Here is a 27,986-nt window from a genome sequence, read left to right as displayed (position 1 = left end):
CGGCGCCGCCCCCTCCGCGCTCCCGCGTGCCGCAACCAGCGCCGCCTTTCGCCCCCGCGCGCCGCCGTCGCCCCGAGCCGCCGTCGCTGCCGCCGCGCTCGGTGGCTGGCCCGGTGCGGGCGCCGGGCTCCCGCCGCAGGAGAGGACCACCAGGGCCGTCGCCACCACTTCGGCCCGGGTCCGGGCTCCGGCCCCGCCCCGGGCCCCGGCCCCGGCCCGAGCCCCCTGCCCTGTCGGGCGATGAAGTGTCACTACGAAGCGCTGGGGGTGCGGCGGGACGCCAGCGAGGAGGAGCTCAAGAAAGCCTATCGGAAGCTGGCCCTGAAATGGCACCCGGGTAATTACTCCGCAACCGCCGCGGCCCCTCTCAAAAGCCGCGGCTCTCGCGACCTTTCTCACCGCTCTCCGCAGGGTAACTCCAGGGACCCGGCTGTGCCCGGGCTTGCCCGCCGGGTAACTCCCCTCGCCCTGGAAACCGTGCCGGCGTCCGGCCGGGTGGCCCCTGCCCAGCCCTGGCGATGAGGGTTTTCAGCCCATCGGCGGTCGCAGCCCTCCACCCCCAGGCTTCACTGGAGACCCGAGCACCTCGTTCTGTCCCAGACGTCCCCGGGTTCCCGCGTGGACACTTGATGGGGAAAGATAACATCCTAGAGACTTCTCGTGCTCCTCCCACCCCTCCGTAGATGACCCCGAGCGGGGAGGAGTCGAGCTTTTAACCCAGTCCTGTCTCGGGCTTTTCCCTTGCTGGAGTTCCTGCAGCTTTCCTGGGCTTTCACCGGGAAAGCTGCCCTTAACTTCAGCGGGAAATCCCAGCTACTTAAGTGTAATTAAGACAAAGGGGCTAGTCAAATGTCTTCTAAAGAGCTATGCTTTTTTTCTCTTTTGGTAGGTTGAGTGATTCTGTATTTCACTTCGGGTGTTCTGCAGATTGAAAATTTTAATTGCGTGCCTTCCCTAGTGAAGTTATGTGATTACATCTATAGAAGTATGCTTCTTTCGGATGTTTTATTTAGTTGTAGTCCAGGCCTGTGTGACTGGTGAAGTAATCTGATCTTCTCGACTGGGTAACGAAGACAGTATTTGAATCTCAACTTTTTGAGGTTTATAAGAGGCTTTCATATTAGCACTAGTCCATAAAAATGCTTATAGAGTGGTTAGGATGCTAAGACGGAGACCTTAGCCTTGTTTGAAAAACATGCCTTACTGGAAAGGTAAATACAAATGTAAGCAAAATAGTATAACGCATATAATTAGTAGTGGGTTACTAGAACAGTGACTTGGTTACTACAACATGGGTAGTCGGTTACTAGAACGTGTTACTAGAACAATGACTTCCCTGGTGGCTCAGACGATAAAGCGTCTGCCTACAGTGTGGGAGACCCGGGTTCAATCCCTGGGTCGGGAAGATCTCCTGGAGAAGGAAATGGCAACCCACTCCAGTATTCTTACCTGGAGAATCCCATGGATGGAGAAGCCTGGTAGACTACAGTCCATGGGTTCGCAAAGAGTTGGACAGGACTGAGCAGATTCACCTTAACTTTCACTTACTGAAACAATTAATAACTGCCCCAGGAATTCAAGACAAGGAGTTTTCACCATGTACTGAAAGGCAGTGAGGCTTCCCCTGGGCAGAGGAGCCTGGCCATTAGCTGGCTCTAGAGGAAAGAGGGAGAAGAAAATTTAATTGTATGGGAACGAGTACCGTGGTGGCCAAAAGATGGTCCAAGGGACAGTTTGACCGAAGGCAGCGTTTATTGGAAGTCTGAAAATAGGCGTTGAGAGAAGGGCTGAAGGAAGGGCTTAGAACCCCAAATCAGAAGGTAATGGTTCTAGTTGATGGAATAGGAAATAAAGGTATGGGTTTGTTGCTTAAAGCTGTAAATGATGACCGTCAGAGGAACTAAAAAAATCTGATGTATACTGGAAGGGAAGAGGTAAATGAGCCAAATGTTCATCAGGAAGTCACGAGCTATATCCAAAATTAATAGGTCCAAAAACAGTATAGAAGAATGTTCTCAGAGTAATAGGGATTACTGTTAGAAATGGAGTTGGAAATTTGTTAACTGTCTGGGTGGGGAAGGGTGAGAAAGAGAATTAATACTTGTGACCAAATGCACATGTAATTTTTATGGCAATATTAAAATGTTTTTGAGTAGTAATCTGAGATTAGGTTGTAAAAGTTTTTGAATGGCAAAGAACGGTGAAATGTGTTTTTCCAATAATGGGTAGTTGTGGCCAGTTTTATTAAGATGTCCTGGAAAGGTACTATGAAGGCAGCTTAGTAGGTTGAGGGGGACCAGAGACCAAAGTCAGGTAGAGTCAACTGTGGGCACTTAAGGACCCAAACCAGTCTTGGGATCATTGGGAGGGGTAAGGACTGCATTGAAGGGAAGTTGCAAAGGAAAAATGACCAGATTTGATTAGTTGGAAATCAGTGCAAGGAAGAATAGGATAAATACTGTCCCATAAGACATGTGATTTTGATGTGCTTTACTTTGCTCATTAATTTGTTAAGTCTGTCACTCAGCAAATGTTTAATTTCATCCTATGTGCAAGCTGATGCATTAGATATTTCCAAGGTTAACATTTGGGCTGTGCTTCAAAGACTAATGTGTGTCTCATATAGAGGCCACCCATTTTCATTGTTTAAAAAAGGAATTACCTTTATTTATTTTATTGAAGAATTGAGAATAATTTCCAGTAGGGTCAATAGCACTGCCTAGTAAGATCACTCCTTGTGAAAGTCAGTCTTTCAGTAATTCATCTGATGACCGTTCCCTGAGCAGCTTACTGTGGACAAGACAAGAGTGGTCCCTGCCCTGCTGGCCCAGCTGTCTTTGGAGAGACACGGAGGAAAACAGTCACTTTCCATCCCCTGAGATAAGGGCAGTATGAGGGTAAATGCAAGGTGCTTCTGAGCCCCTGTACCAATCTGGACTGGGCTTTTGTGAGGGTGGGATAGATGTGCATCCCCGAGCGACATCTAGGTTGAAACCTCAAGTGGGATTGCAGGGAATATAGGAGGTGGGAGGTAAGAGGGAGCGCAGCAGAGCCTAGGAAGGGAAAGAAGTGAGCCTGCCCAGGTGAGCAAGGGCTGGGTCTTGAAGGTTGTGGTAAACCGGATTAGGAAGATTGGGCTTTGAGAAGCCATTGAAGGGTTGCAAACAGGAGAAATGATAGGTTTGTGTTTTTCAAGTATTCCTTTGGCTATATGGTGGAAGACTGGGTTGGAGAGGCTAGGCAGGAGGTAGGGAGAGCAGCAGATCTCATCAGGGACACTGACATCACCAGGATGATGAAAGGACCAGGGAGCAGAGATGATTCACATGCTAAAAATCTCAGTGAACAGGGGGAGTAGATGGGAGGCTAGTGGAGGGTGAGGAGGAGGGGAAGGAGGAGAGGTAACCAGGTTGTCTGAATCTCCATTTGAATGGACAGAATGCTGATTTGTACTGAGTGGTGAATAAGGATCAGTGACCAGGAGAGGAGGTCAGCTCCATCACCAGACCTTCTGTATCAGAGCCCCAGAGGCCTGTATGGAAGTGTGTTCTCAGGGAGCTTGGCTTCAGTTAAGGCAGGGCTTAAAAGGCGCAGTCCATGAAATGTTCTATAAGGTACTGTAAAATCATTTGGGAGAAAGTAGAGGAGGGCATGAATTTATCTAGAGAAAAACACAAAGAATTGTATAAGAGTGCCTTTTAAACTTCTGTGGCTGGATTTGAAATACCTATGGCATTTGCCTAATATTAGTAATTAAGGTAGACTTCCCATTTTTTAATGATCGCTATTTAACTTTATAGTCATCTTTTAGATCTCAGTTCAACCTCCTAGTCAACCAGTCACAGGTATATTTAAGTGAAATAAAAAGCCATGTGACAGATTGAAAACGTTATTTAAAAAAGGAGATTCAGAAAGCGAAAGATCTTGCTTTCAGATGGTACATTGATGGGTTTTCTCGTTTTAAAAGCTTTAGCTGTCACCAGACTTCTTTGAGGGAGGCAAGAAGGGAGTGGGAAGAAAAAGGACAACAAAGTACAGTACAGATTAAAAGGTGAAGAAGGACCACCCACCTCCCACCCCTAAACAGTCACCTTTTCTGTCTCATGTCAGGAGACTTAGTTGGCGGCTTTTTCTGCCATTCTGCTTTAATGTGAACTATGCTTCTTTGTTTATCAGACCATCATTACTAATGATTTGATGAAGACATAGAAATCATGAGCTGGACTGTACCCTTGTATGAATATCAGGATTGTGTTCAGCTGCAAATGATAGGAAGCCAGCAGTCGTGTTCAAAAAGTCGTTTTATTTTTCGCATGTAGCAAGAAATCCAGAGGTGGCCCATTTTGGTGATTCTGGCTGCTTGATGACGCCATCGAAGACCTGTTCCATCATCCTGAACATAAGACTTGAGTCTTTGTGTCAAGTGTAAGCAATTAAGACGTTCACTGCTTTCATTTGGAGGTGCAGAGAGAGGCAGGTGAGCCCCAGGGCAGCAGGTCTCCCGAGAGGTCCTTGGACTCTGCTCAGCAGCTGTCAGATGGGGCCTCACTCACCATCCCAGATGGCAGAAGGGGTCCCAGATGGCAGCATGGAGGAGGAAAGGATAAAGCAGGAATAGGGTGTGTGCTGGTTGTCTTTCCAGGAAGAGTCTAAAAAGCTGCCATAGAACACTTCCATAGATTTTATTGACTAGAGCTTAGTCACGTGGTCAGTCCAGCCTTCAAGGGAGACTAGAAATGGCATCTTTATTTGGGGGATCAGTTTCCCCCATAAAATCAGCATTCATTTGTTCCTGGAAGAGGGGATGAACCTGCAATCTCTGCCTCAGTTGTCATAATCTGCCAGTAGGCAGTATACCCAGGCTTTGGGCAGGATGCAAAGGGTGAGTTAGAGTGTGGGTTGAGTGCCACCCAGGCCCACCCCTTTCATTAAGAAGAACAGTGCGTCTCCTGGGAAGCTTCACTTAGTTACTGATCGATTTGTGTTTGTATCTGATGGGCTGAAAGTGGGTAACCTGATAATCCCAACTTCAAAAAAGTCTGAGGAGGTAAGGTTTTTAAGTGTGTATATTACTGCTGTGATCAACGTCATAGTTCTGTTAGGAATAAGGGGAAAATGGTATTGAGTAGGCAACTAGTGGTAGTTGTCACAGAGTAGTAATAAAAATCTAAAGTAATGAAAACAGGATACTGGGTGTCCTGTGTTTAGAACCAGATGGCAACAAGACCACAACAAGATGGAAGTTGATAGTACTCATTGGAAGTAATAGAAAACCTAGCCATAGTGGTTTAAGTAAGTTAAGAACTTATTTTTCTCACCACAAGAAGGCTTGGAGGTACATGCTTGCTGGCATTGTTTGAGTGGCTGAGTAATGTCATTGTGAATCTCTTGACTTTTCCTTCATGGTTTCAAGACGGCTGCTGAAGCTCCAGCACTCATGTCCGTGTATAAGACAAGGAGAAAGGAAAGAAAATATAGTGTTTTCACCTCACTGGTCAGAACTGTGTCACATGGCCCTCTCTAAGCAGCAAGGGAGGCTGGATAAGCCAAAATGCTTGCTTAATTTTTAGCTCATCCAGCCTGCACAGTAAAGGCTGTAAGAGAAAAAAGAGGGAGAAGTTTTGGATCAGCTGACCTTTAGTATCTGCCACAGAGTGGATTGAGTACTCTATTTGAGGTTAAAAAACTATTACAGTTATCAGTTGGCTTGTCAGTAATTAATATGAAAAATACTTAAAAGTTTGTCAGGTATAAATTCAGCATGACATAATGTGATATTGTTGCTAAAAACTAATATAATTAGCTATAGTGATTAAAAGTCGAATGTTAAGGAATTAATGGTAGCTCCTTGATCATTACTGTCTTTGACTGCATTTGAAGTGTAGGACACAGCTAAGCAACACACACGCACCTGGGCCTCCCAGGAAGTGCAGTGGTAGGGAGCCTGCCTGCCAGTGCAAGAGACACAGGTTTGATCCCTGGGTTGGGAAGGTCCCCTGGAGAAGTAGATGGCAACCCACTCCAGTGTTCTTGACTAGAAAATTCCATGGACTGCAGAACCTGGTGGGCTACAGTCCATGGGGTTGCAAAAAGTCAGACACGACTTAGTGACTAAACAACAACAGTTCCTTCCTCATGATTAAATTCAGGTTAAACATTTCTAGCAGGAATGTTACAGAGATAATGCTGAATGACTGAGCATGCACACATAGAGTAGAGTATATTATGGTGCACATAAGAAGTAGGAGATTAGTCCAGAGAAGAGGTAGGCTGGAAGATGACCCATGAGCTGCTCTAAGGAAGGGGAGTTAGACCTGTGATGGAGTTTTTTTATTTCTGTTTTTTACTTTTTGTTAATTTCAAAGGAGCATGGTTCTAAAAGCTTTTTGTGTTCAAGCACCTAAACAAAAAGAACTGAGGCAAAGTACTGCGCTTGAGAAAGTGTTGTCAGTATCAGTTGTTGAGCAGAAGGCTGCTTGAAGGACGTGGGACTGTGTGGTGGTATCTAAAAAGAGGAGGTCAGATACACTTGAGAGCCTTGTTTTAAGACTATTTCTGTTATTTTTTTAAAGAAGTATATGTTGCGTTGTAGCCTAAAGAATGTTGATGTACTCCATAGTAGACTCAAGATACTGATATTTTGCTTTTTGAGTGCTTATATTTAATCACTATAGCTAATTATCGCTGTGTAACACATTACCAAAAACTTAAACAGCAAATATATTCAGGATGTGGACTCACACCGTTTTCTGGGGATCAGAATCAGAATGGTGTACCTGGGTGGTTTGACTCAAGGTTTCTCAGAAGGTTGAATCATCACTAGGAAAACTCAGGTTCAAGCTCGCCCCCAGAGTAATGGCAGGCCTCAGTTCCTGTTGGCGGTGGGCCAGAGGCCTCCACTCTTTACCTCATGGTCTTCTCAGAGGCCACCAGAGTGTCCTCACACTATGGCAGCTGGCCACTCCCAGAGATCCAAGAGAGGGCAAGCACCCAAGATGGAGACTGCAGTCTTTCATAATCCAGTATTGCAAGTAATGTCCTGTCCTGTCATCACTTCTGTCCCCGGGTTTCAGTCACACAGACCGACCCTGTTGACGGGAGAGAGGATTACACAGGGTGTGAATGCCAGGAAGGTGGGGGTCCATGGGGGCCATCTTGGAATCTGGCTACCACCCTGAGGCAAAGATGCTTTCTGAATTCCATGGTTAAAGAGGCAAACTAAGAGAAAGGTAATTAGTATAAATTTTTTAAGCTTTATGAGATTTATTTTGGTGTATGTTGATAAGAAGGAAAACCTTAAAGATGATGGTAAAGACACACTAAATGTAATCTAGCACGAAACAGTAACAGTCTTTCTATATCTGATGTATTTTGCTCCTTCTAAAAATAAAATGTGTACTACTTAGGGTTTTCTGTTTGTGGATATCCAGATTGAGTGCTAAGTGACATGCTGAGATTTAGAGAAAAGCATGAAATTTCTACTCGAGTTGACACTTACAACTGATCTTGATTATCAGCTGTCAGCCACTTCTCTGCTTTTTCCTAGTTGTTCTTCTTCGTTTTGTACACATCCATTTATGGCATTCCTGATGGAAGCAGTCCTTTTTAGAGTCTGTCCTCTACTTTTCTGATGAGTGAATTTCTGTCCTTTATTTTAACAGATAAAAATCTGGATAATGCCGCAGAAGCAGCTGAACAATTTAAACTGATCCAAGCGGCATATGATGTGTTGAGTGACCCTCAGGAGAGAGCATGGTGAGTATCGTGCTGTCCCTCCTGGAGTATCTGGTTGGGAGGAATGGTCAATAGAGGGCTTTTTAGAAATGTAATACATCAAACGGTTCGGGGTGTGTTCTGAAGCCCAGTCATCTATTCATTATGTAAAATGCAGTGTTTGGGTAGGAAGGAACCTGAGAGATGATTACTTCAACTCTGATCTCGTAGGCGAAATTTGACAGTAGTAGAAATAGTTTTAATTTTCATACTTATGAAGCTCCTTCTCATTTAATAAGGTCTCTTTGATGTCTGACAAATTAACTGATGTCAGTATTCTTGCCTGGAGAATCCCAGGGACGGGGGAGCCTGGTGGGCTGCCGTCTATGGGGTCGCACAGAGTCGGACACGACTGAAGCGCCTTAGCAGCAGCAGCAGCAGAAAAGGAAGAATGTTGACTTATCCTTAAAAAATAGCAAAATTCTGTAAATTATCCTTCGATTAAAAAATGAATAAAAAAACAGATACAGTGTTTTTGTCAAAAATTGTAATATTTTTTCCAAGAACTTCTTTATATGCAGGAGTTAAGCATCTACATCTGTGACAGACTCTTTAATGATAACCTGATCACTTAATGCCATTTCTAGACATAAATTTCTACTTTTGAAATCCTTTTGAAGGTTTCCAGATTCTCAGTGAACTTTTTGCTGTGAAACAATAGGTTTTATACTCTGACATAACCATGCCAGATGCTGCTGGTACAGAGAGCAGATGGGTGTTCAGTTCACCTGTGCAAGTTTAAGGGAGAAAGGCTATAAAGAAAATTCTTATTAAATTACCTTTTCTATAAAAACTAGAGAATACTAAATTTTTCTCCTCCTGAGGAATTTGAAAATGTGGCCTTAGACATGCTTTTGCTTTCCTTTGGAAACTTTGAGATTCTTTCCTGCCTTCCATTTGCTCTAGCTCTTGCCTAGATCTTAGGTGATATTCCTGTCCCAAGGAGTCCCTTGTCCTTTGGTTTAAAGCTCCTACCTGTCAATTCTCCTGTGAATTGAAATCAGTTCGGCACAGTGGCAAGGAGTGTGGTCCTTCTGGTGCTGGACTCATGGTTTTGAATTCTAGCTCTTCTGCTTATTGGCTTTATGATTGTGGACAACATTATTTAATATTGCTGAGCTTCAATTTCTTGTTGTATCAAACAAGGATAATAACTAACTTTATGGAGTGAGGGTCAGTTGTATGTGTGTGAAGCTCTTAGATGATTTACATAAACACTGGGAGAGTGTTATTCACGTCCATGTTGGCAAATTCCCAGATCCCAAAAGTGTTTTTAGTCTGTGGACCAGATGATGTCCACTACTGTATTACGTAGGTTTCTTTCTGGTGAAAGTGCTGCTACCTTTCTGGGAGAGTAGAAATTCCCTGGCTTATTAAACTCCTCTCTTCATGTTGGCTAGTTTCATATATGGCTAGGATCATATAATGACTATAATGGACTTGGAATTGCAGTCGAAGTTTTAATCAGCAGTTCTGTGAAAGATTCTTGCAGAACCATGGATTATAGCCCACCAGGCTCCTCTGTCTGTGGGATTATTCCAACAAGAATACTGGAGTGGGTTGCCATTTCCTTCTCCAGGGGATCTTCCCAGCCTAGGGATCGAACCTGTGTCTCCTGTATTGACATGCAGATATTTTACCACTGAACCACCTGGGAAGCTATTAAGCCTTTACCTGTTGCTATTTTTCTTCATGGTTTTGGTTGTGGGTTGGCCACATTAAAGTGTAAAGAAGTTATATTTTGACTTTGAGAGTAAGGAATCTTCTGAATTCTTATTTATTCAGCCTTCACTGTTGCTGCTAATTTTTTTTTCGCTTAGGTATGATAATCATAGAGAGGCTCTGCTTAAAGGTGGGCTTGATGGAGAATATCAAGATGACAGCTTAGATTTGCTTCACTATTTCACTGTCACCTGCTACTCTGGTTATGGTGATGATGAAAAGGTAAGAAGTGAACTCACTGATAATTTATCAAGCACTTAAGACTCTTGAATGCAAAATTCCTAAAATTATTCAAAAATAGAAAGTGACAGACTACTCATTTGAAAACTGAGAAACATGGCCTTCATATTTAACCTGTCAGCATGTAAAGACCTTCAGTTGAAACCTAAATGTATTTGCAGTGACAGAGTTTGGGCCTGTAAATTTTTTTAACAGTTTAAAATTTTTTTTAATTAAAAATTTTCATGTTGCATTTAAAAATCTTATCCTATGAGTAGACTACGAAAGTGTTAAGAATTTGTGTTTCTGTTACTGTTTTTTAGGGCTTTTATACGGTGTACCGTAATGTTTTTGAAATGATTGCAAAGGAAGAACTAGAATCTGCTTTAGAAGAGGACATGGAAGATTTCCCAACTTTTGGAGACTCCCAGAGTGACTATGATACGGTAAAAGGAAAACTTACTACCATTTGTAATTAGCATTTATCAGTGTGTCTTTTCCCTATTTCTTAATTTTTTTTAAAAAGGTTCTAGTTCTCCGTCTTGTACTGTGACTCTCTTGTCTTTTGTTTTTCCTGATCCCCTCCCCTCTTTACTTTTTCCTATTGATCATGGTCCCATTCCATTAATTTCCTCATCAAATTAATTCTGAAGAGTTACTGTGTAAAGCCATCAAAGGACTGTCTTCTCTATTGATTAATAGTAATGTTTTATATATATATATATATATATATATGTATATAAAGAAAAGAGGTTAGATGTTTTGCAGCATCAATGTTTACTGCCTTACTGGAAAAAAAACCCAAATAAGAAATGAGCGTTCCGCCTATTTCTTTGTCACTAGGTGGTCCACCCTTTCTACGCTTACTGGCAGAGTTTCTGCACTCAGAAGAACTTTGCTTGGAAAGAAGAATATGATACACGGCAGGCTTCAAACCGCTGGGAGAAACGAGCCATGGAAAAAGAAAACAAAAAGATTCGAGACAAAGCGAGGAAAGAGAAGAATGAGCTTGTCCGTCAGCTGGTCGCTTTCATCCGTAAAAGGGATAGAAGAGTGCAGGCTCATCGAAAACTCGTGGAAGAGCAAAATGCAGAGAAGGCGAGGAAAGCTGAGGCGATGAGGCGGCAGCAGAAGCTCAAACAGGCCAAGTATGTGGGCTGGGCTGGAGCCTGTCTAGACGTAGGTGCCGGTCCCCGGAAACGTCATGGATACCTGATCTGGCGCTTTCATGGGGTTTAATCCTCACCCTGGCTTCAGCCTTTCTTTTATGTCCTGGCACTGGGATGATGTCTTTTCATCAGCTATGAGAAAGTTTTTCCTTCAGGTTGGGTGTTTTCCTTCAGAGGCCCATTTACACTTGAGATCCTTTACAGGCTCTTATAACATTTAATAATAACTGATATTAATTGAATTCTCTTTCTGTACAAGGCCACATCCTAAGTGCTTTTCTTGCAGCAGTGCTGTGATATAAGTTCTAGTTTCTGTCCTCTTTCTTTTGAGGAAATGAGACAGGCCCAAGATCATGTAGCTAATAAATTGCAGAGGTGGGAATTGGAGCCTGAAGTCAGTCCAGGGCTCTGCTTTTAAGCCCCATTTTTTAAGCCTTTAAACTTCTGTTGTTTTGAGTTACTATAAAAGCATTGTGTTCAGAGCTTTATAACATTCTTTAATAAAACTATTCACTTCTTGAAAGTTCTACCCACCTCATGTTTGGGAAAGTGCCACTTACACTGACACTTAGGATTTAAAACCACCTGAAGACTTTTAGTAAGTTGCTAAGAGTTAGATGTTTCAAAACCTGTTATCTACTGGAGCGATGAGAGTCAACCACAGAACCGCTAACAGATTGAAGTGACTTGGCCCGTTTCAGCCAAGCACAGGTTTTAAGTGTGTAGGCATGGACAATTGGGGAGGATGGGTTTTAAGCCCCAGAAGTAAATGAAACCAATGCAGAGACCATGCCATGTGTATCCAGGCTGGCAGAGCAGTACAGAGAGCAGAGCTGGATGGCGGTAGCTGACTTGGAGAAGGAGCTCAGGGAGATGGAGGCGCAGTATGAAAAGCAGTTTGGAGATGGATCAGGTGAAGACGAAGCGGAAGACCAGGAGCTCAGAGATGGACAGGATGGTAACTTCCTCCATTCGTTAAAGACTATAGGAAATGTTTTTATTATGCGCTCAGCACGCTCACAAGCACCTGCACAGGGTTCCGGTGTGACACAGCAAGGGACGGGGGGTGGGTGGAAACCCAGAGAGCACCTGGGCTCCAGCCGATGGTTGCCAGCTTCATGCTTGTGTTAAGAAAGAGGCTGGAAATTGGATTTTTATGTGCCATCTCCCAGTTTTTAAATATGGCAGATAATTGAAAAACAATTTGGCATGGCCAAATGATGGTAGTCTATGGAAGTACACAGTATAATTGCGATAATTTCATTCACAATTTTCTGACCATGTTTTAAACTACTTGTCTGCATAAATATAATGATAAGTGGGCATATTATCAGGTGTAACTGGTTATTTTCTAAAAAGGCAATTAAGCAGTAGGTCAAATTTTAATAGTAAGTCTTTCCGGAAAAGCTGGTGTTGTGCAGAAGTCTGTCCAGTATATATAAATTGTCTCATTTCTGACCTGTTGAGGGGCTCCTGTTTTGTGCTGCAATGTGTCTTTTCTCTGCCTCTGTCATTAGAGCACAGGCATGTGACTACCGTAAAAGAAGAGGAGTGGGCATTGTTGAGAATAGTAATCAATATACCTGACTTTCCCCACTGTCTCTGGCTATTCCATGATAAAAAATTAAATGATCGAAACATAGTTTAATTAATTTTACCTTATTTACAAGTGTCGCTTTTCATTGAGTAATAGCTCATGGTAAAATGATACTTTTGTTTACTGCAAATGATTAGGAAATGGAACGTTTTCTTAATAAATTAGAAGTAGTGTGTGTAAAAGTGCTTTGAGAGCTATAAAGCACCATATAAATGTAAGGTGACGTGATTACATGGAGCTTTACAATCTATAAGGTGCTTTCACACACACAATCTTGCTTTGTCCTCCCACGGTACCCCTTAAATGTAGGTTTTGCTCATGTAATTATCTCTGTTTTACTGATGAAGAAACTAGGACTCTGAGAAGCTCTGGTATGTGTCTGAGAACATATGAAAACATTCTTAGGTGCAGATTATGTCTTCAAATTCAGTATTCTTTATTCACTATTTGAATAAGCTATTTGAAAGCGTACACGTAATTAGAAAGTATCTTATGCTAAAATTGGTGGTATTTTGATTATTTCAGAATGTCCTTCAGAATCATACTACCATTACTTATGAAAAAAACAAAAGGTAGAATATAGGAGAGATATCTTGGGATCTTGATCCCATAATAAATCTGAAACAGCAATCAGTTTACTTGTTTATTTCTTCTAAAGATAGAATGTGAGATTGTGCAAAGACTTTCAGCAGAGCTTAGATTTTGTAAAGCATCAGTACTGATAGTAATTATTCCATTATAATAAAGCTTCAAGCTTATAAAATCTGTGAAGACAGTGTTGGAGTTTACATATAATATACTGTTTTATGAACTGTCTTTCTCATAAGGAATATCATGAGCTATTTAAGCTGACTTAAGCGTTTAAAAGTAGATTACAGTTATAGGTACTATACTGTATTTCCATTTGTATGGGCTTCCTTGGTGGCTCAGATGGTAAAGAATCTGCCTGCAATGCAGGAGATGCAGGTTCGATCCCTGGGTCAGTAAGATCCCCTGGAGAAGGGAAAAGCTACCCACTCTGGTATTCTTGCCTGGAGAATTTCATGGACAGAGGAACCTGGTGGGTACAGTCCATGGGATCATAAAGAGTAGGACATGACTGAGCGAATAACTTTTTCACTTTTACATTTGTATCAGACACGACTGAGTGACTGAACTGAACTTGTTGAAAAAACTGCTTTGTGGTAGAAATATGAAAGTGACATTTGATTTTCTGAGCTTAACACACATCTCGGACTCTGACAATTTTTTGAATCATCTTCTGAGTAGACTTATAAAAAGAACTTGAAAGATAAAGTGATTTATTTCAACGCCTTCCCCTGTAATTCAGTGCTGCTTTTAAAAGGCCAACTCAAATCCTGGTAACATGTTTTTTTCTTGGTGAAGAAGTAACAAATTTTAGTTTCTAATTTGTGTGCAATTTTAGATCCTTACCAAAGAGATGTACCTTGCTAACGTGTTTTAGATTTAGGTTCTAATCAAACAGGATTCTCACTGTAGGCTTCCCTCTGATAGGTAAAGACAGTGACGAGGCCGAGGACGCAGAACTTTATGATGGCCTTTACTGCCCCGCATGTGATAAGTCTTTCAAGACCGAAAAGGCGTAAGTTTACTATCTCTGCACTCACCTCTTCTTTTGAGGTGAGGTGTAACACTTTGAAAGTCCTTAAAGAAAATGCTCAGAGCAGTTGTTCGCTCTCCCTCACCTTTCATCTTGGAGGAATATCTTCCCAGTGGAGAAGAGGGAACCATCTGCACCAGCAGTTAAGCCTGGTGTACTGATTCTCGTTCATGCCGTGTTCCTCTTTAAACGCATATGCTGTCTCTAGAAAGAAATGTTGCTTATTTTGGTGAAGAAGGCAGAGTCACAGAGGCAAGGGGGCGCTGAGCTGAGGCTGGTCCCCTCTCTCCACTGATGTGCACACTCACGTCCGGCCGTCACACTACACTGCCTTGCAGGCCATGGCCCCCAACCCAAGACCTTTAGATCTGTCCTGCCTGTAGTGTATTTGCTGAAGTGGCAGGACTTTGTCATTGGGGAACAATGATGAAGGGAGAAGTATTAAAAAGGATACTGTCCTAACGCAGGAGGTACAGGGGCAAACGTGGGAGAAGACGAGAGGAGAACTAGCAAGGGAAAAAGGAGCAGAACGTGTGCACTACAGAAGGCGGAGGTCAACAGTGGAAATGGGGCTGTGGGAGTCCCAAGTGGTACCACCATGTAACGCCAGGGAAAAGCGGTAGTGTCAAGAGGAGCGGTGGGAGGCAGACAAGTTAGAACCAAACAAGGAAACAAAAGCCACAAGGAAGGAGGTTTGAAAAATTATTTTTATTTGGAAACTGAATGTCAAACTGGCAAGTTGCATATATAGAGTGCCCAGTTCACCTTTTGCTCACATTTCACCCCGTTTGCATCTGCTTATTCTCTTTCCACACACAGACAAGATTTTTACTGGAATAATCCGAGAGCAAGTTATGTGCGTAAGGCTCCTTTACCTCTAAATACTTCAGTATATATTCCTTAAGAATCAGGACATTCTTTCACATAATCACAGCTGTCAGCTTCAGGAAATTTAGAACGCTGATGCAGTACTTTTCATTTACTACCCATTTTCACTTCTGTCAGCTGATTTCTTTGTTAACGTCCTTTGTAGCATTTTCCCAGCTTCAATATAGGATCTAGTGTAGGATCACGTATTATTGCATTTATTTATTTGGTCTCATTTAATCTGGACCAGTTCCCTTGTCTGTGCCATTGATGGTTTGGAAGAGTACTGACCTTCCAAATGTCTTTTTAAGCAGAGCATTTCTCACTTGGGGTTTGTCCACTTCCTCATGATTAGATTCAGGTTGCTCAGTCCTAGCTAGAGTGCTGTGCACACCTGTGTTGCTCCCAGGTTTCTGTCTAGAAGCACAGACGGCTGCCCGCCTCATGGCTGGTGACCATTTTGATTATCCAGTCAGGGTGCTGTCTTATTTTTCCACTGTATAGTTAGTGTTTTTTCCCTTGCAGTGTTTTCCCTTGTAGCATGTTTAATATGTGGGGAGACACTTTAAATCCCTGCAAATAATCTTTCTCTTGATCAAAATTTTCTTCCTAGATTTGGCATCTATTGATGGTTTCAGCTTGTGCCTGTCTTCACTAGAATTGTCTCAAAATGAGGCTTTTCCGGTGCCAGTGCTCCTGCATCATAAGTCATCGTTTGACCTGCTGTACATGAGAGCACTGATCTGCATGTCTGTTGTCAGAATGAATTTAGAAAGTTTGTTTCAGTATGTTAAATTCATCATTGCCCTTTTCATGCTCAGAATTTCCCAGGTGTGTTCAGTGACAGTTCCGTCAACATGACTCCTTGTCCTTTGACGTGTCTGAGTCATATTATTGAACACTTAATTTCCGGCACAGAATGTTCCAGTTTCTCCTGAAAACCTCGTTCTTAAAGAGAATTTTAGTGGGAACGAAAAGTAGGCAATCCCCACTACAAAATCCAGCTCTGAACAGGATGCGATCCAGTCCTTTAGGGTTGTCAGTTTTATTGTGTTAAGTGTTATTTAGCTGCCCGTGGGAGCACTGAGATAGACATCGCTTACATAGTTTCACACAGAATGATGGAGATGCATCTGAACTTATATTTAGGGTAGTGGGAGAGAGAAGAGAGACCCTTCTTGAAAAAAGCAAAAGGACATAAACTACTCTTATACTTCAAGGCCTCACATCACCATTTCTGAGATCCAAGGGGGCTCCCTTTAAATGTTAGAATCTTGCTTTGTGATTTTCCACTTAGCCATGCTTAAGTGATTAAGAGAAAACAGTGATGAAGGTTTGAATTCTTAGAATGGGAAAAGAAAAATATAGAGAATTTGACCTAAAAAAAAAAAGATAGGAAGAAACTATGTAGATAAGAGTACAAAGGGAAGGGAGGGAGAATGCTGGAACACAGGGCAAAAGAACAGTCATGGGCTTCCAGTGTACTTAAATGCCTAAGAAATCCCCAAAGGGTTCTGTCTCATAGTATCACTGATGATTTGCTTATTAGTTAATGGGAAAAAAGTAGATTTCAGCTTGGTTGTATTCATCCAGCGACACAGTTGGGCATCTGTGAATTAATCTCCTTGCAGTCACTCATTTCAACTTGTCCTTTCAGTATGAGGAATCATGAAAAATCAAAGAAGCATCGGGAAATGGTTGCCTTGTTAAAACAACAGTTGGAGGAGGAGGAAGCAAATTTTTCAGGACCTCAAACTGACGAAAACAGTCTGAATGCCAATTCAGAGGAAGAGATGGAGGATGCGCCAAAACAAAAGTACTTCTAAAAATGTCACTAGACCTACTTAGCCCATTTAGAGATTGCATTTAAATGCTGTTTTATTGCAGAGAAATTATTCTGTTATGCTAATACTGTCTGTGTTTCTTCTAGTTAAGAGAACTTTCAAGTATTGAAATGGATAAAGACATGATGTCAGATATAATTTTTACAGACTGTATTATGACTATTAATAGCAGTTTTATAACTGGCTGATATGCTAATTACTATCAATTGAACTACTATTATATTTTTCTAAAATGATAATCTGGGTATTTTTCTTTTAATGCTTTCTGATACTCATCATTTTTTAATATGTTAGTCTTTGTATCACTAGTATTTTGGTATTTTTTTCTTTTTACTTAGTCACATATTTGACATTTTGATCTATGTTTGTTCTTAGGCTTTCTAGAAAACAGAAGAAAAAGAAACAGAAACCAGCACAGGTATGTTGAAAAAGTTTTATTAACATTCAATATCAAATGTAAATTGGAGTGCTCTTGTTTATTCAGTGTAAGCTGTATTAAGGAGAGGAACTTTCACACCCTAATTTCATATTGATTGTAAAACAGATTAAAAGGAGCTGAAAATATTTTGGTTTTTCAGTGCTTTGCCCCATTATATGGGCTTCCCTGGGAGCTCAGCTGATAGAGAATCCGCCTGCAACGCAGGGCCTTATATGTGTGGTCAGTTCACCTAGTTACTGTTGTCTGTGTTTAAAAAATTTGCATGTGGCATTCTCATAATACGGGTTAACTGAGGGATCACATTACAAACATCTAGACACACGTGACGGTAAGATTTTTAAATCAAGGTAGCCATTCACCTCATAAATATATTAAAATGAAAGGATTGATCATTTGTATATCCAAGTTTATTGCGCCAACAATGTAAATGAGATTATGGAAAGGGAAAATTTGCTTTCCTACTTCTGGGCATGTATCTGGAGAAAACTCTAATTTGAAGAGATCTATGCACCTCAGTGTTTATAGAAGCACTGTTTATAGTAGCCAAGACATGGAAGCAAGTGTCCTTCAATAGATGAATGGATAAATAGGGTGTGGTGCATATACACAATGGAGGAGTATTCAGCTATTTAGAAAGAATGAAATAATGCCATTTGCAACAATGTGAATGGACCTAGAGATTAAGTGAAGTAAGTCAGAGAAAGATAAATATCATAAAGTATCACCTATATGTGGAATCGAAAAAATTATACAAATGAACTAAACAAAAACAGACTCATAGACATAGAAACCAAACTTATAGTTCAGTTCAGTTCAGTTCAGTCGCTCAGTCATGTCCGACTCTTTGCGACCCCATGAATCACAGCACGCCAGGCCTCCCTGTCCATCACCAACTCCCGGAGTTCACTCAGACTCATGTCCATCGAGTCAGTGATGCCATCCAGCCATCTCATCCTCTGTCGTCCCCTTCTCCTCCTGCCCCCAATCCCTCCCAGCATCAGAGTCTTTTCCAATGAGTCAACTCTTTGCATGAGGTGGCCAAAGTACTGAAGTTTCAGCTTTAGCATCATTCCCTCCAAAGAAATCCCAGGGCTGATCTCCTTCAGAATGGACTGGTTGGATCTCCTTGCAGTCCAAGGGACTCTCAAGAGTCTTCTCTAACACCACACTTCAAAACCATCAATTTTTCAGCGCTCAGCCTTCTTCACAGTTCAACTCTCACATCCATACATGACCACAGGAAAAACCATAGCCTTGACTAGACAGACCTTTGTTGGCAAAGTAACGTCTCTGCTTTTGAATATACTATCTAGGTTGGTCATAACTTTCCTTCCAAGGAGTAAGTGTCTTTTAATTTCATGGCTGCAGTCACCATCTGCAGTGATTTTGGAGCCCAAAAAAATAAAGTCTGACACGGTTTCCACTGTTTGCCCATCTATTTCCCATGAAGTGGTGGGACTGGATGCCATGATCTTCGTTTTCTGAATGTTGAGCTTTAAGCCAACTTTTTCACTCTCCACTTTCACTTTCATCAAGAGGCTTTTGAGTTCCTCTTCACTTTCTGCCATAAGGATGGTGTCATCTACATATCTGAGGTTATTGATAATTCTCCTGGCAATCTTGATTCCAGCTTGTGTTTGCCAATGGGATTAGTGGTAGGGGGAGGCAAATTAGTTGTTTGGGAGTAACATATATACTCTACTGTTTATAAAATAGTTAAATAACAAGGACCTATTATATAGCACAGGAAACTATATTCAATATCTTATAATAACACATACTGGAAAAGAATTGGAAAAATATATATGTAACCGAATCACTTTACTGAAAACCTGAAACCAATACAACATTGGGAATTAACTATAATTTTTTAAAAGTGATTAAAAATGGAGTATTTGCTTAGAAACTTGTAGTGATTGTGATTCTTGAAAAAAATGTTACTCAATAAGTCAATAAGTCATTTAAATATTTCACCTTGGGGGTTCATATTGAATTTCTATCTTAAGAATCATTATTAACTAAAAATATGTTGTAACACAACATACTGTGTTACACATACATGTTGTTAATATATGTAACACAATTTTTTGGATTTTTTGAACCTATAAAAACAAAATGAGCTTGTCCATTTTACTAAGGGTATTTGTTGATTCTACAGGGAATGAAATTGATTTCTGTTCTGTTTTAATGTGATCTAATTATGTTAGCTTATATTAAGTAGTAAATGTTAACTGTAGTTTTTTTAAAAAATTGGACGTGTTTTTATGAAAACTTAGGTATGCACTAATAATTTTTCATAAAAATTTAGATTTGGCTTGTCTATCCAAATGGTTTATGTTTGATAATTTTTATCTATTTTATGGGCTTCCCTGGTAGCTCAGCTGGTAAAGAATCCACCTGCAATGCAGGAAACCCTGGTTCGATTCCTTGGTCAGGAAGATCCCCTGGAGAAGGGTTATGCTACCCACTCCAGTATTAGGCTTCCCTGGTGGCTCAGTCGGTAAAAAATCCATCTGCAGTGTTGGAGACCCGGATTTGATCCCTGGGTTGGGAGGATCCCCTCCCTGGAGGAGTACATGGCAACCCACTCCATTATTCTTGCCTAGAGAATTCCCATGGACAGAGGAGCCTGGCAGACTACAGTCCATTAGGGGTAGCAAAGAGTCAGACACGACTGAGCCACTAAGCACAGCACAGGTGTTTTATATTTCAGAAATTATCATGACACATGAATTAATCACTATTAAAACTGTGACTTGGAACTTTTTGCCTCAGTTATAAAACCACACAGCAAATTGTATGTTCCTTTTATTAAATGATTCATGTCATTTTCTACCCAAGACTTGCTAGTCATTAGTTTAGAACACTTTTTTTCTTGTGTGCCGGAACCACTGGAAAAGACAGAATAGAGAGGAATTTATACCCAGTAGGTCCTAAGAGTGCAGCAGTAAGCACATATATTTGTATTCTCTTACCAAGGAAGATACTTGTTTGCTGCTGCTGCTGCTGCTGCTAAGTCGCTTCAGTCGTGTCCGACTCTGTGCGACGCCATAGATGGCAGGCTCCCCCGTCGCTGGGATTCTCCAGGCAAGAACACTGGAGTGGGTTGCCATTGCCTTCTCCAATGCATGAAAGTGAAAAGTGAAAGTGAAGTCTCTCAGTCGTGTCCGACTCTTAGCGACCCCATGGACTGCAGCCTACCAGGCTCCTTTGTCCATGGGATTTTCCAGGCAAGAGTACCGGAGCGGGGTGCCATTGCCTTCTCCATACTTAAGTTTACCACCCCATTTTTCTCCTCCAAAGGTGTATGTATTCCTTGATGATACCTATGTTTTCTGATTGTATCGGGGAGAAAGCCCCAGTTCAGATCTAGTTTTCTGTAGCACTTTTCCCTGGATTTTTTCTAAGTTCTTTTTGAAGGGAAAGGTAGTGTGGAGACACATACAGGTAGATAAAGGAGCAGAAAGCAGCAGAAACTAAGAATCATGAAACTTCAGGTTGGGCGTTTTCTGTATTGTCAAAAAAATTTGCATAAGCCAACAAGGATTGTGAAAGAAAACCTCAGAAAATTGAAATTGAGTGTAAACAAATAAAACCCTCTTGCTGACAACAAGGAAGAATTAATGCAAGAAACTTTGAATGCAGCACTCTGAACACCATCCATGGGACATACTCTGAAGACAAAATTAACTGCAAAAGAAAAAAATCTTAAACTTTACTTAGATATTTTAGTGATATTGGTGTGATATTTCTGAAACTATTTTATGTGTATTATACGATAAAGCAAATAAGTAAATGTACTAATGTTGTCGGGAAACAGATTCTCTTGTAGGAGAAGGGAAATACAGGTATAGATTGAGGGAAGGAGAGAAGAACACCAGTGTACTACTGGAATTGGAGGTATGATGTTAAAAAAATAAACAAGACACAAATGCTCAGTATACGCTGAGGGCCCTGAAGCAGTGATACCCAGCGGCAGTGAGCATGTATAGTACACACATCTTCGTTTCTAAGCCCCCTTCCCCAGTAAAAGGAGTCAGGATTTGGTCCTTGGGAAAATGGCTGATTCTAGGGCCGAGACAGAAAGTACAAAGTGAGCCTGGATTATCGATGCTGGAAATAAAGGGAGTATTCAAAAATTATGGGAATAAGTCAGAAGTATCCAGAAGTCAGCTTACGGGCTTGCCAAATATGAGAAATTTTGAGTCGTCAAAAAGAATGGTGACAGATTTTACATATTGATTTTATTTAAAAAAAAAATCACGAGTCTATATTGAGCCTTAAAGAAGAGAGTTGGAGAAAGGAGGCAGATGGGAAGGCATCACTCCAAGAATATGAATTAATACAAATGCAAATGGCAGGACTATTCTGGACCCACCAGTATAATAAATGGTTCACATAAGAATCATCAATAGATGCTAGATCCTGGGGGTAAATAGTTATTAGGAAAGAAGATACTGATATACTCTGCTTATTACTTATTAAAAAAGGAAAAAGGTGCTTTATAGTAGAAAAATCCAGCAATAACCATCTTAACCAAATGATGAGACTTTAATCACTGGAAAGTGACACTTTGCTTCCTGATAAAATGTACTGAGGGCACAGCATTATGTCTGTAACATTCCTGCTAGAAATGTTTAACCTAAATTTAATCATGAGGAAGTAACTGTTGTTGAGTCACTAAGTTTTGTCTGACTCTTCTGCGACCCCGTTGACTGTAGCCCACCAGACTCCTCTGTCCATGGGATTCTTCAGGCAAGAATACTGGAGTGGGTTGCCATGCCCTCCTTCAGGGGATCTTCCCGACCCAGGGATCAAACCTGCATCTCCTGTGTTGGCAGGCAGAATCTTTGCCACTGAGGCACCAGGGAAGCCCTGCAAAAAAGGACATTACTGCAATACGTATATGGATTGTGTAACAGATAATGACAGTGTTAAGTTCTTGGGTGTGAAGAGGGAACTGGAAAGGAAGGAGAATGTTCTTAGGACAGACATGATATCTTCCTGCAGCTTGCTTTTATAGTTCTGGGGGCGGGAATCAAGGGGGGACATTTTGCAGAGAAAGGGAACAAGGGGAGAGAAGAAGGAGAAAACAAATGTGGCAAAACATTACCCGAGGCAAAAGCAAGCCAGAAGATACATTTGTCAGGTGTTTTTTCTTGTATAATGCCTGTGTGTTGCAGTTTTCTTTTTTCCAATTGTAAAATAGTTGTTCATTGCCTGATCATTTGGAAATTATGGAAGACTATCAATATCATCCCTAATTCTGCCTATGGATATTCCTTAATGTTGAATTAAGTTGTAATCAAAGGTTATATATAGTTTTCTCTCTTCTGTTTTTGCTAATGTGTTCTTTTCCCACATAATTGAATCAGTGTCTTTGGAAATGTGACTTTGAAGAGCTCCATAGTTTTCCTTCATTTGTTCAACCATTCACTTACTGAATATTTGGATTGTTTCCAATTTCCCCTAATTTAATATTTCTCTAATGGACATTCATATTCTTCTTTTCTGCCTCTCCTTTTTATACCTTGAAGATAATCCTCCTACTAGAGTATATAGGACATGACCATTGTTTATTATAGCTGTTTGGTAACATAATATAAAAAACTAGTGGTATTATAGTATTTATTTTATAATGGCATACATGTTTTCTTACCTAGAACTATGATGATAATTTCAATGAAAATGGAATTGGAGAAGGAGTAAAGATTGACCCGGAAGATACCAACCTAAATCAAAACAGTGCCAAAGAATCAGAAGATAGTCTCCAAGAAAACGTTGGGGTCACAGAGACTGTGGAACTGTGCGATGACCCCAAAACTGAGGCTAAAAGGTAAGACAGAGTCATGTGTTGTTTTCTAGTTACTTAATACTGGTAGTCAGGATGGCTTTTCATATATCAAGTAAAACACCCTTTCCCATGATGGACGCTGGGAGTTGGATGTATCTGTGACTTGTTCTTACACGTGTATGTCTACCAAGGATGATGTTGGAGGGAGATTGCTAGACGGTGTGCTCAGACGTTTCAGCAGCATGGCCCAAAGCAGAAAGGGGTTTCATGGACTGAGTTTCTGTTTTTCTCATCCTGGTGAAGTCCTTATTTTGTGCTGGGTCAGTAGTCCTTGGTGAGGCTACAAGGCTACAGACAAGGCCATGCCCCACTCACCCAAGCATCACTGCCCGAACCTCCACACTCAGGCAGCCAGCCTGCGTTCGGCCCCAGCACAGGGCATCAGGGTGGATGTGCCAGCTTGGGGCCTTCGCTGTCTGGATGCCCGGGAGTCATGGTGCTGCCCACACCTCCGGGGTTGGCCAGGGAGAGGTCTCACTCAGGAGATGAGTGGTGTGGGTGCCTTGAAGACTGGAGAGTGGAAAGCTGGAAGAGGGGGTTGTAGCCACTCTGATGCTTAGTGTGTGTCCCCATCTTATACACGAGGAAACTGAGTCTGGGGTAAATGACTTGCCCCAGAACAAAAACTGGTAAGTGGAAAGGCTGGCTGACTACGTGGAGGACCCAGCTCTGCTAGTTCCGTGGTGCCCTGCTGTCCTGTAAAGATCCCTCGGGGGCTGCTTGGGCGCATGAGGGGTGGACCGAAAGCTGGGGTTCCAGGCCCCTGAGCACCTCCTTCATCTAGAGCTGAAGTATTTTTATTTATTTTCCATATGACTTCTGTGTGGGTTTCACTGGGGGAGGAAAAGGGTTACTCAGTGCTCACAGTCAGACTTTGGCAACCACTAATAAAATTCCATTTCCTCACTTAATGATGTGAGAAAAAGAATCAGAATTCAGGTGACCTCTTCCCTGCTGAGGAGTGGCGGAGCTGGGGTAGACGCCCCACCAGCCTGCGTCCCCCTGCCCAGTATCCTGATGCCCAGTGCTTTTCTGCAGGTCCCCTCTGCTGCTTCTCGGCAGTGCGTAGACACTAGCCACCTACTACGTGTGTGTGTGTCTGGAGTGCATTTTTTTTCTTCTCATGTATGTTTTATTAACATTGACATACAACATTATTTTAGTTGCAGGTATATAACAGTGATTTTGACATTTATATACATTACAAATTGATACCACAATAAGTCTACTAACTGTCTCCATACAAAATTAGTGCAATTTTCTGGAGTATATTCATATGAATACATTATATCTCCTCTAAAGTACATTTTAGAAATAAAGTCTTAGATACTAACTTCGGAGTTGTAGCTGTCTTTCATAATATGGTAAGTTCTTTGGGAATAGTATCCTAAATTTTCCCAAATTAGCCTAAATGCTAAATATTGTTGGATATATTTGTGGCCTCTCTGATGTTATTTTGTAAATTATTTTGTAAATGTTGAATCTTTTGCCTTTTATGTCATTGTGTCTTTTTCTTGATATTCTCAAAGCTGGCTGAATACTACATAGGATTGTGTTACACTCCTTATCTGCATCTAAAAAAAGGTTTTATTGTATTTATTTTTGGCTATGCTGCATCTTCATTGCCGTGCGGCCTTCTTCCTCTAGCTGCAGGGAGCGGAGGCTGCTCTCTACTTGCGGTGTGCGGGCTCCGCATTGCAGCGGCTTCTCTCACTGTGGAGCCTGGACTCCAGAGTGCTTGAGTAGTTGCGGCACGTAGACTCAGTAATTGTGGCTCCTGGGCTGTGGAAAACAGCCTCAGTCAGTAGCTCCAGCTCACAGGCTTAGTTGCTTTGTGGCATGTGGAATCCTCCTGAATCAGAGATCGAACCCATGTCTCCTGCATTGGCAGGTGGATTCTTTACCACTGAGCCACCAGGGGAGCCCCATTTGTCAGCATCTTTGAATGTATAGACCACGTAACTTAATACAGACTCCTAGGTTCTGACTGAAGAACTGTATCCTTATGAAGTGCTTGACAGCATTTTAAGTCATTGGTTATAAGCCATCCCATCTGTTCTGTAAACACAGTTGCACTCAGTTTGGCTAGCACCAATGAGGGGTATGAGAGCACTGAGGAAAATGAACATTCACGTAGCAGAGTAAGTGGAGGGATGTTCTGGAGTTAAAGCAGAACAGGAGGAAACTGAATATACCGACTGGCAGTCTCTGGATTATAGAATACAGGGGAGAGAAACTCATCACATCCACAGAAAGACATCATCTTTTAATAAAATGCTTTACATGTAACAAATTTAATTATATGAAAGTGCATTGCAGTGTCTGTTTTTCTCATTTCACTTTGGAACTGGTGAAATGTTTATCATCAGCTGAATCAGGTTTAACAAGTTGTCTCTTAATGTCATAGATTATTTGTGAGCACTGCTGGTTGGCCATGAAGATGGTTTGCTTCAGTAAATGGAGTATTAAGTACTTACTTTTTTTTTTTTTTACAAAAGTATGCTGAATAAAAGTTCAAAGATATTTTAGAGGGCTTGCTTTATCTTGTGTTTCAACTTTTAAGTAAATTCCTTATTTTTTGTATCAAATTTGGTATTTAATGTTACCTCTAAAGTTGTTTTTTAAAGTTGTTCATTTGAGATGTGAAAATTAATTCACTTGGCCATTAAAATGAATGAATTTTTCTTTAAAATGCATGTTACTCTTTTGAATCTTCTTGGGTTCTAGATGACAGTTGAAAGGGCGGTGCGTTATTATTGAATTAGTCTGAATTCTTTCATTTATTTTCCAGTGTTTCTAAACCCAAAGGAAAGAAAGCCAAAGATACTAAAAAGTCTGTCAGAGTGCCTGCTGAACCACAGACAATGGTAGGTTCAAAGAATATTGGCAGCTTTTCAGTGGACCTTGTTGTTTAAACAGTGTAATCTACATTCTTGATTCTAATCTAAGGATTTAAGTGTGTACCTGGTGAACCCTTCACCTGCTGCATGCGATGGCTCCATCAGCGGTTTTCCTTGATGAATGGAAAATTTATTCCGAATATATGTGCCACTGACGTTTTTTTCTTTATAGTAAACAGAGGCACACTGAACATATCAGATTATACCAGAACAGTTACTATTGTGTTTTCATTACTTTGAAATCCGGGGCCTTATCCTTATGGCGTGTGCTCTTGAATTCTCAGGACCCTTAGAGTTGATGGTATTGCTTAATGGAACTCAGCTTCCAAGAACAGTTGCCTCTGCTGAGTCTGTCTTGTTATTTTGCAGTTGCTTGATATTTAATCTCAACATGAAAACATTGCTCTCAGATAATAACACTTGCTTTTATTTATGATTTTTTTTCCCCCCTTCTCAGAGTGATGTGCTTATCAGCTGTACAACCTGCCATAGTGAATTTCCATCCCGGAATAAACTTTTTGATCATCTAAAGGCCACTGGTCATGCAAGAGCACCTTCATCCTCAACATCTTTGAACAGTGTAACAAACAGTCGAAACAAGAAAGAGAAACGTAAAAACAGATAGAAATTCTGCCAATGCTTTTTTCTTTCAGTTGTCTCTAGCTTTTGAAACCAAAAACTGAACTGAAGTCATCTAAAGAGTTAAAATTTCAGTGATCTGCAATTTATTGCATTGTGGAAAATTATTTTTTATTCTGTAAAAACATTTTTTTTTGTTTAATATATATTTTTTAAACATGTCATTAGTGACTGAATTCTACTTTTGCCATCTGAAATTGACTTGAATGTCCGAAAACAGGTAAATATTGTAAAGTATGCTTTCTTGACTTTTGTTGGCTCATGTGGACAGAAATGTACAGGGAGAATTAAATTATTTTAACACATACAAATTCTCCTTTCTGCTTTATTTTGTGAATTTCACATGAAGTATTTTTATATGATTCAGTGCTTCTGTGTTGTTCTGCTTCATGATCTGTTGATGACTCAGATCATTTTAAAATCGTCATGGATTTTTTTCCACCTGATACCATGACTCCAGTTCTGATTTTAAAACCATTTCTAAATAACCTGTTGTTGATTAATGCATTTCCCCCCCGGAGGATAATGATAAATGGAAACTAATTGAACATATACGGTTGTTTTTCAACAATAGTATTTCTTCAAGGTATATCTGTTTAACTTGAGATTTTACTAGTAATTATCAATAGGATATATCTTTTGGTTTTGCACCCTGATTTGACTCATAGAGTTGAAACAAATTAATTCATAGGGTGCTTCCTCCTCATAAATGTGCACAGTGGCAGGTATAAAGCATGATGAATTCAGGTGGCCCATGGTTCACAATGAATTCTGACTCTTTAATAGAGAATATTCTTCCTTAGATTTTTTTTTTCACTGTTTTCAGAAGTTTTTTGTTTTTTCATCATTCAATGGAGAGAAACTTTTTAAATGAAAGATTGTTCTCCAGGGCTGCTATTCATGCCATCTGTTCTTTAGGAAGGATGAATATTAAATCAAAAGAAATAGGGAGAATCTTTATGAGTGTGGTTGAGTACATGGATCAGTGACGAGTCAGGTTTTAGGATGGATTAAATAGGCGGTGTTTTTAGCTGAACTTGAAAGTAGTTTTGAACTCACTCACTTTGAAATATATACTTGCTGTTCAGTGAGGTTCAGATCAGATCAGATCAGATCAGTCGCTCAGTCGTGTCCGACTCTGCGACCCCATGAATCGCAGCACGCCAGGCCTCCCTGTCCATCACCAACTCCCGGAGTTCACTCAGACTCACGTCCATCGAGTCAGTGATGCCATCCAGCCATCTCATCCTCTGTCGTCCCCTTCTCCTCTTGCCCTCAATCCCTCCCAGCATCAGAGTCTTTTCCAGTGAGTCAACTCTTCGCATGAGGTGGCCAAAGTACT

The 27,986-nt window shown here is 41.1% G+C and overlaps 1 protein-coding gene across 1 annotated transcript; it reads left to right on the top strand.

Annotated features, from left to right (window-relative positions):
- The first annotated feature begins 79 nt into the window (after positions 1-79).
- Positions 80-27,192, top strand: DNAJC21 (DnaJ heat shock protein family (Hsp40) member C21). The gene is made up of 12 exons (XM_027520150.1): positions 80-337; positions 7,662-7,755; positions 9,594-9,717; positions 10,038-10,160; positions 10,558-10,862; positions 11,690-11,841; positions 13,996-14,083; positions 16,626-16,784; positions 17,188-17,230; positions 22,915-23,087; positions 25,897-25,972; positions 26,463-27,192. The coding sequence occupies exons 1-12, from the start codon at positions 241-243 to the stop codon at positions 26,628-26,630; spliced, it is 1,602 nt and encodes a 533-aa protein (XP_027375951.1). The 5' UTR covers positions 80-240; the 3' UTR covers positions 26,631-27,192.
- The last annotated feature ends 794 nt before the right edge of the window (positions 27,193-27,986 follow it).

This window comes from Bos indicus x Bos taurus, chromosome 20 (assembly GCF_003369695.1).
Source record: "Bos indicus x Bos taurus breed Angus x Brahman F1 hybrid chromosome 20, Bos_hybrid_MaternalHap_v2.0, whole genome shotgun sequence".
NCBI classification, from domain to species: domain Eukaryota; kingdom Metazoa; phylum Chordata; class Mammalia; order Artiodactyla; family Bovidae; genus Bos; species Bos indicus x Bos taurus.
Note: the sequence above shows the minus strand (reverse complement) of the source record. Positions and strands in the feature narration are given on the sequence as shown.